The 12,781-nt window shown below is 34.7% G+C and overlaps 1 protein-coding gene across 7 annotated transcripts in view; it reads left to right on the top strand.

The window, feature by feature from the left end:
* PHC3 (polyhomeotic homolog 3) overlaps positions 1-12,781 on the top strand; it is an 81,397-nt gene that overhangs the window by 33,568 nt on the left and 35,048 nt on the right. For 5 of the 7 annotated variants that reach the window (XR_011074287.1, XR_011074286.1, XM_068546235.1 and 2 more), the window contains 3 exons: positions 5,853-6,724; positions 7,020-7,067; positions 11,285-11,438. Coding sequence is in view for 4 of the 7 variants with exons in the window: in XM_068546235.1 (XP_068402336.1) it covers positions 5,853-6,724; positions 7,020-7,067; positions 11,285-11,438 (1,074 nt within the window). In the remaining 3 variants the exon portion in view is untranslated. The remainder of the gene's footprint in view (positions 1-5,852; positions 6,725-7,019; positions 7,068-11,284; positions 11,439-12,781) is intronic. The other 2 variants (XR_011074288.1, XM_068546234.1) reach the window with 1 other exon arrangement.

Here is a 12,781-nt window from a genome sequence, read left to right as displayed (position 1 = left end):
CAACAACTAAAACAAATTATAATAATAAAATAGATTTTTTGGGTCAGTTGACATTTGATTAACATCTTCATCATGTGCTGGTCTTCTGTTATGTAGATAGCTTTAAAAAATTTGCCTGTGGTTTGTTTAATGTGCTTTAGTGGAACAAAATTAAAAGCTTTTTAAAAAAAAACAGGTATATATTTTTCTTTAACATTGTCATTAGTGGGAGGAATTTATCAGTTTCCAAAAATAAGGATTATGCATAATTATTTACCTCACCACGTTGCTTTTTTTCCATCTTTGAGTTCATCTCTGAGAGGCAAATGTCAGGGAATCAACTAAGTCGTTTTCATTTTCATCAGCCTTTGAATCCCATGTGTGCTCCCTCTGCCATCTACAGATAATGTCGCTTCATGGTTCCCATGCTGGAAATTCTGGGGCCGTGCAGGCTGAGTTTCCTTACCATGTCTTCTGTTCATCTCAGAATTTCTCAGTGTTGAGCTTTCTTCACTTCTAATAGGATAAGGAATTATCTGCTTTCTTCTTTAAAGTTAGCACTATTTCCTTGTGTCATTGATTGCATCTTTTTTACTGGCTCCTGACCTTCTTTCATAGTTATTATAGCATCTTTTGTCTCCCTCATGCTGGATCCTTTCTTTTGCTTCTTAAGCATACTTAGATCTCTCCTATTCTTAATATATCTACATATGTTTTTATACCAGTTTAACTATTGTTTATTGAAAGTGTGTGTGTGTGTGTGTGTGTGTGTGTTTGTGTGAGATGCACTGGGCTAGATACCTCACATATGTTACATTAAAAAAAAAAATCTTCCTTTGATCCAGCCTCATCAGGTAAGCATCTTCTTTCTATCCTTTTATAATTATGCATTACTTTTTCTTCTTTTTTTTGCATTACTTTTTAAAGATTCATTTTACACTGCTGAAGGTTGCCTTTTCTCTTTTTATGTTTCCTCTGTGCTGATATTGCCAACATTCTCTATATCACGCAATCTCAAGATCTTGGAATTGTTTGATTCCCCTAGTTAGAAATCTCTCATCCCTCTGAACTTGTATAGCACTTTTTAAAAAAATATTTATTTAATTGTCTGCACTGGGTCTTAGTTGCAGCATGCGGGGATCTTTTAGTTGCGGCATGTGGGATCTTTAGGTGCGGCATGTGAACTCTTAGTTGTGTCATGTGGGATCTAGTTCCCTGACCAGGGATCAAACCGGGGCCCCCTGCATTGGGAGTGTGGAGTCTTAGCCACTGGACCACCAGGGAAGTCCCTTGTATAGTATTTTTATATTTCTTTGTGGTACTTTTTCTTTTATAGTTATTTATATACTTATTGATCTTAACTTTTCTATTAGACAGTAAGTAAGCTCTTTGAGGGTAGGGAACTAATATCAAGCACCTACGTGTCAGGTACTTTACATTTATTAAATCTTTTAATCCTTTTTCAGATTAACCTTTTCATTCTTTTATCTTGACAGCACCAAGTTGTGCCTTATATGTACTTATATCTATAATAGGTGGACAATAGTAAATATTTGTTGGATTAATAGTTGATTTTTTTTTTCCATTTGAATTTTGGAAGTTATAGCACAGTTTTTTCCATTTGTACTAACTAGGTGTCACTGCTTAGAATTCTTCAGTCTGAATCTTAGATAAGTGAAGGGTTTGTTAGAATGTATAAATAATAAATCCACTCATAGTATGGTTAAGTGTGAATTCTTTTTTATAAACATCTGTGTGCAAGGTCCTGCTATCTATATGGCACGATAACAGGATTTTTGTACTGTGTTGTCCAGAGTATTCTTAGCCTCAAACCAGCCTCTGGTCAGTGTTTTTTTTCTTGTTTGCTTTCTGTTTGGCTGCACTCCATGGCTTGTGGGATCTTAGTTACCCAACCAGAGGTTGAACCCGTGCCCTCGGCAGTGAAAGCACGGAGTCCTAACCACTGGAACTCCAGGGAATTCCCTGGCCAGTGTTGGTGGAAGGAGTTCGTGTGGAGAGGCAGTGACCCACTGTGCTTGGAATGACTGCTCAGGGGACAATTTATAGTGATTTCTATAGTTTTGATAGATTATAATGGAGGGTAGGTTAATTTACTTTCAAAGAGAAAGGTAGAACCTCTTTCAGGGTTAGTTCAAGCAAAGAGATATGCTTTTGGATTTTCATTCCCCCTGAACTCACAATATCTGGTTCTAAGTTAACACTTATTCTTCCCCTTTTCATTGATAGTGTGATAATATCTTTATAGTTGCCTTCTTCTGATGGCCAATATTTTATGTAAGTATGGAGGAGAACAGTAAGCTAAAACCATCTAAGACTCTCAGACAATTGCAATTCCAGATTTAGAGCTTATGTGTATTAACCAAACTCCAGTTTCCTGTGGTGTTACTTTTTAGAAATAAAACCAAATGGAACACCCTAAGCCACATAAACCTTTGCAGCTTCCAAACTTAAAAATTCAATTTTAACTTAAAAATGCAGTTATTCAAAGCAATTTGTATCTTCTGGCAAGGCAGCAGTTATAATTTTTCTACCCTTTTAGTTTTTCTGCTCTTGTTGGTATGGAGTTAGTCTGAAGCTAAGATTTTTCTTTTTTTTTTTTTTTTTTGAGATTCTTGAATTGGTAATTTGTCCTTTTCTTCAATTAGAAAAATGCTTGCTCCTGCAGGTCACTTTCAAGTATTAAAAAATCTGCTTGTATTCTAACATAGTATAGTCTAGTAATTATTATAATAGACATATAACAGACATGGTTATTATTTCCTTACATGTATTTCTAGGGTGCTAACATCATTTAGTTTTCTTCATCATTTCTTCTTGAGGGTGCAATTCCCACTTGACATTTATTAATCCTATTTTTAATATATAAAATAAAGGCAAACTTTAACCAAATGTCTGGAAATTATCATGAACTATATTAGAGCTCAGTCTTTAGAGCTTTTATGAAATTAGTTAGAAAAAATATGCATCTTTTTTTGCAGACGTTAATCCAGTATGTAGTGAAAAGCCTAATTAGTCTGCTTAGGCTATCATAAAAAAATACCATGGACTAGATAGCTTAAACCAGGGGTCCCCAACCCCTGGGCCACGGACCAGTAGCGGTCCTCGGCCTGTTAGAAATCGGGCCACACAGCCGGAGGTGAGCGGCAGGCGAGTGAGTAGTGAAGCTTCATCTCCCGCTCCCCATTCCTCATTGCTCACATTACGGCCTGAACCACCATATCTACCCCCCTCCCCGTCCCTGGAAAAATTGTCTTCCATGAAACTGGCCCCTGGTGCCAAAATGGTTGGGGACCGCTGGCTTAAACTTATCTTCTCACAGTTCTGGAGGCTGGAAAGCTCAAGATCAAGAGCTGGCAGTGTTTGGTTTTTGGTGAGCGCTCTCTTTCAGGCTTGCAGATGGCTGCCTTCTTGTTTGTCTTCATACAGTCTTTCATCTGAGTGCAAGAAGAGAGGATTCGAGTTCTCTTCTGTCTCATCCTGTTGGGTCAGGGCCTCATCCTTTTGACCTCATTTAACCATAATTACTTCCTTAGAGTCGCCCTTACCAAACACAGTCACATTAAGGGTTAGGGCTTCAACATGAATTTTGGGGGACACAAACATTCAGACCATAATAGGAACCTAGACTCAGCTAAGACTGTGGATTCTTTTATACCCAGCACTGCCCCTTAATAGCCAGGTGATTTTAGGCAAGTCACTTCACTACTGAAAGTTTCTTCACTTGAAATATACTGGATTAGTATAGTACCCTATGTACCTCATGGGGTTGTAGTAACTACTGAATGAAATAATATATTTAATAATTTACAATAATATATTTAATTATTTGCAATGATAAAAGGTTCTGCTGCATATGTGAGAGATGATGCCAATCATTAATTCTCATGTTATAAGGCCACCCTGACCATACTAAAGTGTTTATTAAAATCAGAGAAATTAACACACGTCGTATGATTCTCCAGAACACCAGGACTTTTCTTATACGGAAGTATTGCTTAAGATATCCTTACAGTTATTCTGTAGTATATGTGCTTGTCAGTTGGACTTATGGACTAATATAAAATATATAGACTCATTTTGATTTCTGATCAAAGAAAAATTTTATTTAGGTGAAAGGATAGCTATTACTCTATTGAATTACCAGCTCTAGAAGACAAAGATTGCTTACTTGCTAGAGCACAGAAAGACTTTTTATTCCCATGAATATAATCTCCATTGTACTTCAAGAATATGGTAAATTTTAATTATAACTTAAAAATTGAATTAAAATGGGCCTTTGCTAAACTTCTATTTCCTTATCTGTAAAAGGGTACCTACTCAACAGGCATTTTGTGAGTACAAAGGAGAGAGATGTGAAAGCATCTTAAGCCCCTTGGTGGAAAGGTACTCTATAGAAGTCCAAGATTTTTTTGAATACTCTATAATAGAGTCTTTATCAACACATTTATAAAGTGCTGACATAAAATTTTTGGTCTTAGTTTGAAATGCTAGTCTAGTTATATGAAAATTACTTTGTTAGATGATATTTTAGATCTAATTTCCATTTTGTTTTTAACAATTCGTGGGTATTTGTTGCACCTTCTTTTTTTTTTTTTTGTTGTTGCACCTTCTAAATGCTTCTTTCTTGAGATGTTAATCAGATGTTAATTTCCTTAAAGAATCTCCGGAATTTCAAATACTAACCAACCAAATACAGAAAGGTTGAAAAAAAGTTGTTAGAATTTTTTATAAGGTCTTTGTCACAAATAATGGTTGAATGTAAAAATAGATACAAGGCATTACAGTCTGAGATAAAGAAAAAATTTGTGCCTGTCTTTAGGTATATTTTAAATGTCATAATGTTACATGATATTAATATTAAGTAATCTTTTCAGTTTATCTTCTAGTGAACCCAGTTTCCATTCTTATTTAGATAGAGAGGATTTCACCAGCATCTCCCTCTGTGTGAACATATGCACCAGTCAGTGTGCAGAAGAGGCATAATGATGTGGAAACTACTTACTACTTGATTTTGCTAATTCTTACATATATATTTCCTGTTATGAGTGGCTCCCTTGTGGAGAAAACTGGTATTATAGATTACTGTAGGTTTTTTTTAGTGTATGTGGGAGAGAGAAGTAAAACAAGATCATTTGTCTAGACAGCATGGCTGATTGCGTCATTTTTTCTGCAAGCAAAACTATTGCTCTCCTGGATTTGCAATGGCCCCTGAAATTTCATTTCTTAGTTACTGTGATTATTTAACCATGCTGTAGGATTTACACATGTGTTTTGCTTAACTGAATTAACTTTTTATACAAAATATTTTCCTGGGTCAAATAGTACCAACTATTCATCTCGGTTCAAATTGGGGAACTTATTTGGGAAGCTTTATAGGTAATTACATTGACTGTTAGTTGGAAGAATGTTTAGACATGGATTAGAAAGGATGAGACCTTTATTTTATGATTTTGAAGTTATCTTTATTTATATTACACTTGTTCAGTTACACTCCTCTTCTTCCCAGAGAAGGAATTCAAGTGGATAAACTTTGTTAAAAGTTAATGGAAATATTCTGGTGACATATAAAATTTAATAAGAATAAATCATGTGTAAATTCAGATATATGAATCAATTGTTTTAGGCATTTTTCTTTCGGAACTTAACACAGTACAGTTTGTTTTATGAAATTATGTAGTTTTCCAAGGAAAAGTTGTTACTACATTTTTGAGCCATTCTTGTTGGGAAGACTTGTAATAGATTTCTGATGATTATGACCTTCTGATGCAAAAACGTTCCTCATTTAGATTTATTTTAAAATTTATGTGATTATTTTTGAAATAAATACTAATTGTCATTTTTTTCTCTCACAGCTTCATATCCTCCAGTTCAGCCTCATCCTCTAATAAAACATCAGCAGATTCCTCTTCATTCACCACCTCCCAAAGTTTCCCACCATCAGCTGATGCTACAACAGCAGCAACAGCAAATTCAGCCAATCACACTTCAAAGTCCAACTCAAGACCCACCGCCATCCCAGCACTGTTTACCACTCCAAAACCACGGCCTGCCTCCAGCTCCCAGTAGTGCCCAGTCACAGCATTGTTCCCCAATTCAGAGTCATCCCCCTCCTTTAACAGTGTCTCCTAGCCAGTCACAGTCAGCACAGCAGTCTGTAGTGGTGTCTCCTCCACCACCTCATTCACCAAGTCAGTCTCCTACTATAATTATTCATCCACAAGCACTTATTCAGCCACACCCACTTGTGTCATCAGCTCTCCAGCCAGGGTCAAACTTGCAGCAGTCCACTGCTAATCAGGTGCAACCTACAGCACAGCTGAATCTTCCATCCCATCTTCCACTTCCAGCTTCCCCTGTTGTACACATTGGCCCAGTTCAGCAGTCCGCCTTGGTGTCCCCAGGTCAGCAGATTGTGTCTCCAGCATCACACCAGCAATATTCAACCCTGCAGTCCTCTCCAATCCCAATTGCAACCCCTCCGCAGATGTCGACATCTCCTCCAGCTCAGATTCCACCACTGCCCTTGCAGTCTATGCAGTCTTTACAAGTGCAGCCTGAAATTCTGTCCCAGGGCCAGGTTTTGGTGCAGAATGCTTTGGTGTCAGAAGAGGAGCTTCCAGCTGCAGAAGCTTTGGTCCAGTTGCCATTTCAGACTCTTCCTCCTCCACAGACTGTTGCGGTAAACCTACAAGTACAACCACCAGCATCCGTTGATCCACCAGTGGTAAGCCCTTGGAAGCTCTTTGACTTTCTTGCCGAACTGAAAGTAAAAACAGTTTTCTCCCACGCTATGTTATATCATTAGATCTACATGCCAATGAATTTAAAAAGCTTGAAATTTCCGTCTGTCAGTGTCTGACATACATGCTGTGTGGGCAAAAAAAAAAAAAAAAGCCTTTTGTTGTAGTATGGTTGCATGCTTGATAATTTGTGATGGTTATTAAAGTCCCTCGTTAATTTTATTACTATTTAAACAAATCCATCTGCTATCTTTACAGAGTTGATTTTTTTTCCCCAAGGGAATGCATTTGAACCAGTGTCATCTGCACAAAGTTTTTTCTCTTAAGGTGATTATCCTTCATAGATCCCTTCTGTTGGCTTGTATGTTCTTAAACGTATGGTTTATCTAGCTAACCTTTTTGGTTGTATGCATTCTGAAGTACTAGGCCTTTATGGGGCTTTTGCTTCAAGGTGGAGGTATGCTTGTATGATGTACTTTTTTGGTAAACTTGTATTTTGTAATTAAAACATTGGAAGAACCAGTTATTCTAGGAAAGAATCCAACTTTGCAAAAAAACATTAACTGTAGGCCATCTTTTAGAATTATTAGACTTCTGATTTTTAAATTTCTACTAAGGGAGAATATATACTTAAAATATTTCTCATTTAAAAAGCTAAGAAAATCTCAGTGGATGAGTTGAATACTGAGGATGAAAAAATCCACTGGGAGGAGTAAAACTTTTGAATAACTGAGATTGTGGAGAAATTTATCAAAATAAACCTCTAGAAATGGTACATATTGCCTACAGAGGAAAATTATCCTGAAAAATGTTTTTCTTTTAAACATTCTACAAAGGTCTTTTAAAATTTATAAAATAATTTATAATAAAAATTGAAATAAGGTCTCTAAATGTTAGAATGATCAAATTCATAATTAATTTATAACTGAGGAAAACAGTATTCTCAAAAGAGGTTTTATTTTTTTTATTTTTACTTTTTTTGAATTTTATTTTATTTATTTTTATACAGCGGGTTCTTATTAGTTATCTATTTTATACATATTAGTGTATACATGTCAATCTCAATCTCCCAATTCATCCCACCACCACCACCCCCCCCCCAAAGGAGGTTTTATATCAAACCTCACTAAAGAGATTTTATCACTTAAAGGCTAGTAACCATAAACTCAGAAAGGAAAGGAGTTTCAAAGTCTGTTCCTTAATGGGAAACATTTTGGTTCTCAGGATGCAAATTTATAGATTCTTTATTCTTGTCATTCTGACTGATCTTGATAGGCATGAAGAGATTGAATTCCACTTCCTACTCACTTTTATTAAGAACAGAACTTGACAAAGACAACAATGGGCATCTAGAAATAAGTTTGTATTTCAATTATTGTGTCTCTATATTTTCTTTTAATGGATTTTTGAAGAGTTTACAGTGGATATTGTAATATAAAAACACAGGCTTAAAAGTGTACAGTACCTTCAAAGAAATCAAATTTAATTTGAATTTACATTCTCACTTTCTAGTTCAGTGAATTGGTTTTTAACAAGTAAAAAAATAAAATTTCTCTATATGCCTTATATTTTTCTAATTATTTTTGTTAGGGCAGACCTTGGAGGAACATGTTTGGGATAGAAATATCAAAAACATAGCAACACTTGAATTAAAGCTAAACATATCTAGGATCTAATTATTTTCTGCCCTCTATTAATTTTGGGTTTTTTAAAATTTATGTTACCTCATTTTTGGAATTTTTTTTTTTCATGAGAAGAATAACTTTCTCTACTATCACTTGTATGGTCATATTTGCTACAGATGTTTCCATGTTATTGTTCTTATCTTTTACCTTTCGTTGAGTACCATAACCTATTTATTAAATTGCTGTATTTTTCTTTTATTACCTTTATCAAATCTATTTTTTTAACCATCACATTTCTTCGTGAATTACACATTCGTTCACAATTTCCTGGTTGTTTCAAATATTCAAAGGTAGAGAGAGGTTTACTTCTAAGAGATGTGAAATTTTCAAAGATAAGTGAATTTTCAAAGTAAAATCAGTATGTTTTTTTAAAAGATTTTTCATTGACATTTAGGTATGATAAGTAAGATATGGTAAGTGTAGATAATTTAGAACTAATAAATGTTTTCCACAGTTTATTTAGGGAAAGGAGACAGATGGGACTAATGTACTTTTTATGGAGGTAAGTTTGGCAGCCAGTGTTAGTTTTAGAATAGTCATAGTTATGAACTAAAGAGAAATTGTGATGTACAGTTTCCAAACGATCTTGTGAGCAAAACCTTCACTTCTTTGCTTTATTCAGTCTTTTAGTTGTCGCACTTAGATTTTTTTTTTTATGCTGATTGTGCCAGATGTCTGTGACAGATCTGCTTTTACCTACTTCTTTTATTCCTTAACTTACTTTGCCTTTACGTGGGAGATGTGGAAGAAAGTATGTATAGTTAGGCTTACCTGTAAAGAACGAAAAATATTTTACAGTATTCTTTGTTGGATTATTTCAGAATACGTTATTTGTGTTTGCCTCTTTTAATCCTTTAAAACTCTTTCATTGTATTTTAAAAATCAGAATACTGTGCATGATCATGCATGATCTTTGATTCCTTAAAAGGTACTGTAGTAGGTGTTTGAAAAACTTGTGACAGCATTAATATTAAAGAGAGAGTTTCAGCATTTTATGAAAAGATGATCTTTGGAAGAAAAGTAATATCTAATAAAGGAATGCTGCATAGATACAGTTGAGCTGGTTGATAAAACCATTACTTGTCTAATTACCTCTGAATCAACATCCCCACCACTCTGCCAAATTAAGGTAATCACTACTACAGCAGGTGCCCCTCACTAGAAGTTTTTTGTTTTTTGTTTTTCCTTTAACCCCCAGGACATTTTTTTGGATGACTTTCCCTGTATTGGACATTGTCATCATTTAAAAATTTATCATGAACAGATACTAGCAGCTATCATTGTTGCACTGTACAGTAATGAACGACTGCTTTCACTCCTGAGGATCCAGACATGAGGCAAGGACTCTCTCTTAGTGAAACAGGTTTCCAGATGCAGGGTCGTGAGCAAATAACTTTTAAAAATGTTGCCTACTTAGTAGCTGATTCAAATCACAGCTCTGGATATTATATTTGATATAAAATTATCAGTAACAAAGGGATTTTTTAATTTAAAAAAAAGGAAAGCTATTTTATTCTTAATAGAGTCTTGAAAAATTAGGCGTCTTTTTTGTTTGTTTTGGTTTTTAAATTCTATTGCTGTTGTTAGATATGCCTTTGTAGGTAAAACATCATAGTCCTTTTTATCACACATTGTTTATGCTGGTTTCAGAAATATTGATTGTTTTTATATTTAATTTCAAATCAAACTTTTTCAATAGTTTGATTAAAAATATATGCAATATTAGATCATTTAAAAGCTTTTGTGAATGTTGAAGAAACATTCTTTGTTCTGATACTTATTAGAAATATTAATCAGTTTGGGTAAGTTATCTTAAAAACTCACAACTTTTATAAATGTAAGTAATAAGCTTTTTATTAAGAAGGGCGGTAAATTGCTTTGTGGCTTTGTTTTTAGTGACCTGTCATCTTTCAAAAATAATGGTTAAATAAAAAACGATGACAAATTAAAATACCTGTGTCAGTCTCTACAAGTGGACTTTGAAAATTCAGCCTTAAGTTTAATAAAAACTCAATAATAGGTTAGATGTTTTTTAAATTCTTTCTCAGAGTACTTTTGAGTCCATGTTTTCTTCTTAAGTATTATCTTTACCATTGGATAACAAGGTAGTTAAAGATGTAACAACTTTCTTCTATAAGTATGGAACAATATTAAAGAACTAAAAGTAATATGTGAAATGGCTTAGGATGGCGGGGGTGTGTGTGTTATTTCAAGGACAGATGTTTTCTGTTTAACTGATACTAGCTTATAAAAATTCATTAGATTCTTGAGTAGATCAGAAGATTAAACATGTAATCACATACCTTTTTTGTGGGTACTCAGACATAGCTTTTCAAAATTTAATCTTTAATTCACATAAATATAATAAAGAAGAACCTGGGATGTAGTCCTTTAAACAGTGCATTTCCTTATATAATATGTGTCATTTTGGAGATTTACTTAACATGCTTGTGAAAAATATTAGTATCTATTTTGATTTATGACAATGGAAGTTAACAGAAACTATAGTAAATTCCCCAAATAGTTGTTTGAGTGTGTACAATCAAAACATTTTAAAAAATTAACAAAATTAAAAATGTGTACTGACTTGACTATCACCTTTGGGAAACCTTAGTGCTTTATAGCCTAGGTACTGATCCACAACTTGCTTTCAGTGAAATATCATCAAGTATTATGAATCATCAAGGATTATGAAAAACTTCATTTGAATGATTTTAAAGTTTTCCTTTCAATCTGTCAAATAGTCATTTTGCCTTTTAATTTTTAAAACACTCGGAATTTATTTTGTTAATTAAATTAAGAACACCTTATGAAATGTATTTTAGAAACATTTTTAGGCAGCGTGGTTTGTCGTTGCAGGTTTATCAAGTAGAAGATGTATGTGAAGAAGAAATGCCAGAGGAGTCAGAAGAATGTGTCCGAATGGATAGAACTCCACCACCACCCACGTTGTCTCCAGCAGCTATAACTGTGGGGAGAGGAGAAGATTTGACTTCTGAGCATCCTTTGTTAGGTGAGGAAATGCCTGGATTTGGGGAAATTTTCTATTAGAGAAATGTTAGTAATGGAAAAAGTTTTTTTTCACTAGAGGTGGTATTAAACTAATTTTCTGTGTAATTAATTGCAGCAAAACATAGATTAGAATTCAAGACTTTTTTTAAAAAAATTAATTAATTTATGGCCGCATTGGGTCTTCATTGCGGTGCGTGGGCTTCCTCTAGTTGTGACGAGCGGGGGCTACTCTTTGCGGTGCGTGGGCTTCTCATCGCGGTGGCTTCTCTTGTTGCAGAGCACGGGCTCTAGGCACGCAAGCTTCAGTAGTTGTGGCACGCAGGCTCAGTAGTTGTGGCTCGTGGGCTCTACAGCACAGGCTCAGTAATTGTGGCTCACGGGCCTAGTTGCTCCGCGGCATGTGGGATCTTCCTGGACCAGGGCTCGAACCCGTGTCCCCTGAATTGGCAGGCGGATTCTTAACCACTGCGCCACCAGGGAAGTCCCAAGATTTTTTGTTTTTTGCTGAGGAATAATTAGAACAGTTGTTGAGGAACTACCCAAATCAAAAACGTATTTCAGCCTTTGAATTTTTAGTAGTTTGTACAGATGTGTTTCATATGACCATTCAGATTTATGTGTCAAGCTATTTCTAGCTTAAAAACTAGAATAAATCAAAGTTCTATCAGAAGATTTCAATTATACTTTCCAAAAATCACAAAGCATTTGAAGTCATATCTGACATTCGTCATAATTGCTTGTGATCCAGACTGAGTAAATGCTTTTAAAAGTGTTCTTTCCCAGACAGTACTTAAATTAAGCCTCACTAATTCTTACTAAGGACGTGGATTAAAAAATTCTTGAGCTTAAGCATTCAAATTCTTATTCACTACTTCAGAACTACTTACGAGTTCAAGTAAATCTTCTCTATACTCCTCCTCATAATATCAAAGTGACTGTGAATCCTAGGTATTTTACTAAAACATATAATCTATAGCCCGGTGTCTAAGTCCTAAAAAAGATATATTCCGTGTTAGGGTTTTTTTTTTTTAGTATTTTATTTAGATCAGGGGCTGGCAAATGATAGCTCATGCTTCAGATCCTTCCTGCTGCATGTTTTTATATGGCCCATGAGCTAAGTATGGTTTTAAAATTTTTAAATGTTTGAAAAAAAAATCAAAAGAAGAGTAATGTTTCATGTCATGTGAAGATTATGTGAAATTCAAATTTCATTGTCCATGAATAAAGTTCTGTGCAACACAGCCATGTTCATTTGTTCAGATATTATCTATGGCTACTTTTGCATTACTGCAGCAAAGATGAGTCATTGCAGAGACCATATGTCCTTTATAGAAAGTTTACTGA

Source organism: Eschrichtius robustus, chromosome 6, assembly GCF_028021215.1.
Source record: "Eschrichtius robustus isolate mEscRob2 chromosome 6, mEscRob2.pri, whole genome shotgun sequence".
Classification (NCBI taxonomy): domain Eukaryota; kingdom Metazoa; phylum Chordata; class Mammalia; order Artiodactyla; family Eschrichtiidae; genus Eschrichtius; species Eschrichtius robustus.
The sequence above is the reverse complement of the archived record's forward strand: the minus strand, read 5'-3'. Positions and strand labels throughout refer to the sequence as shown.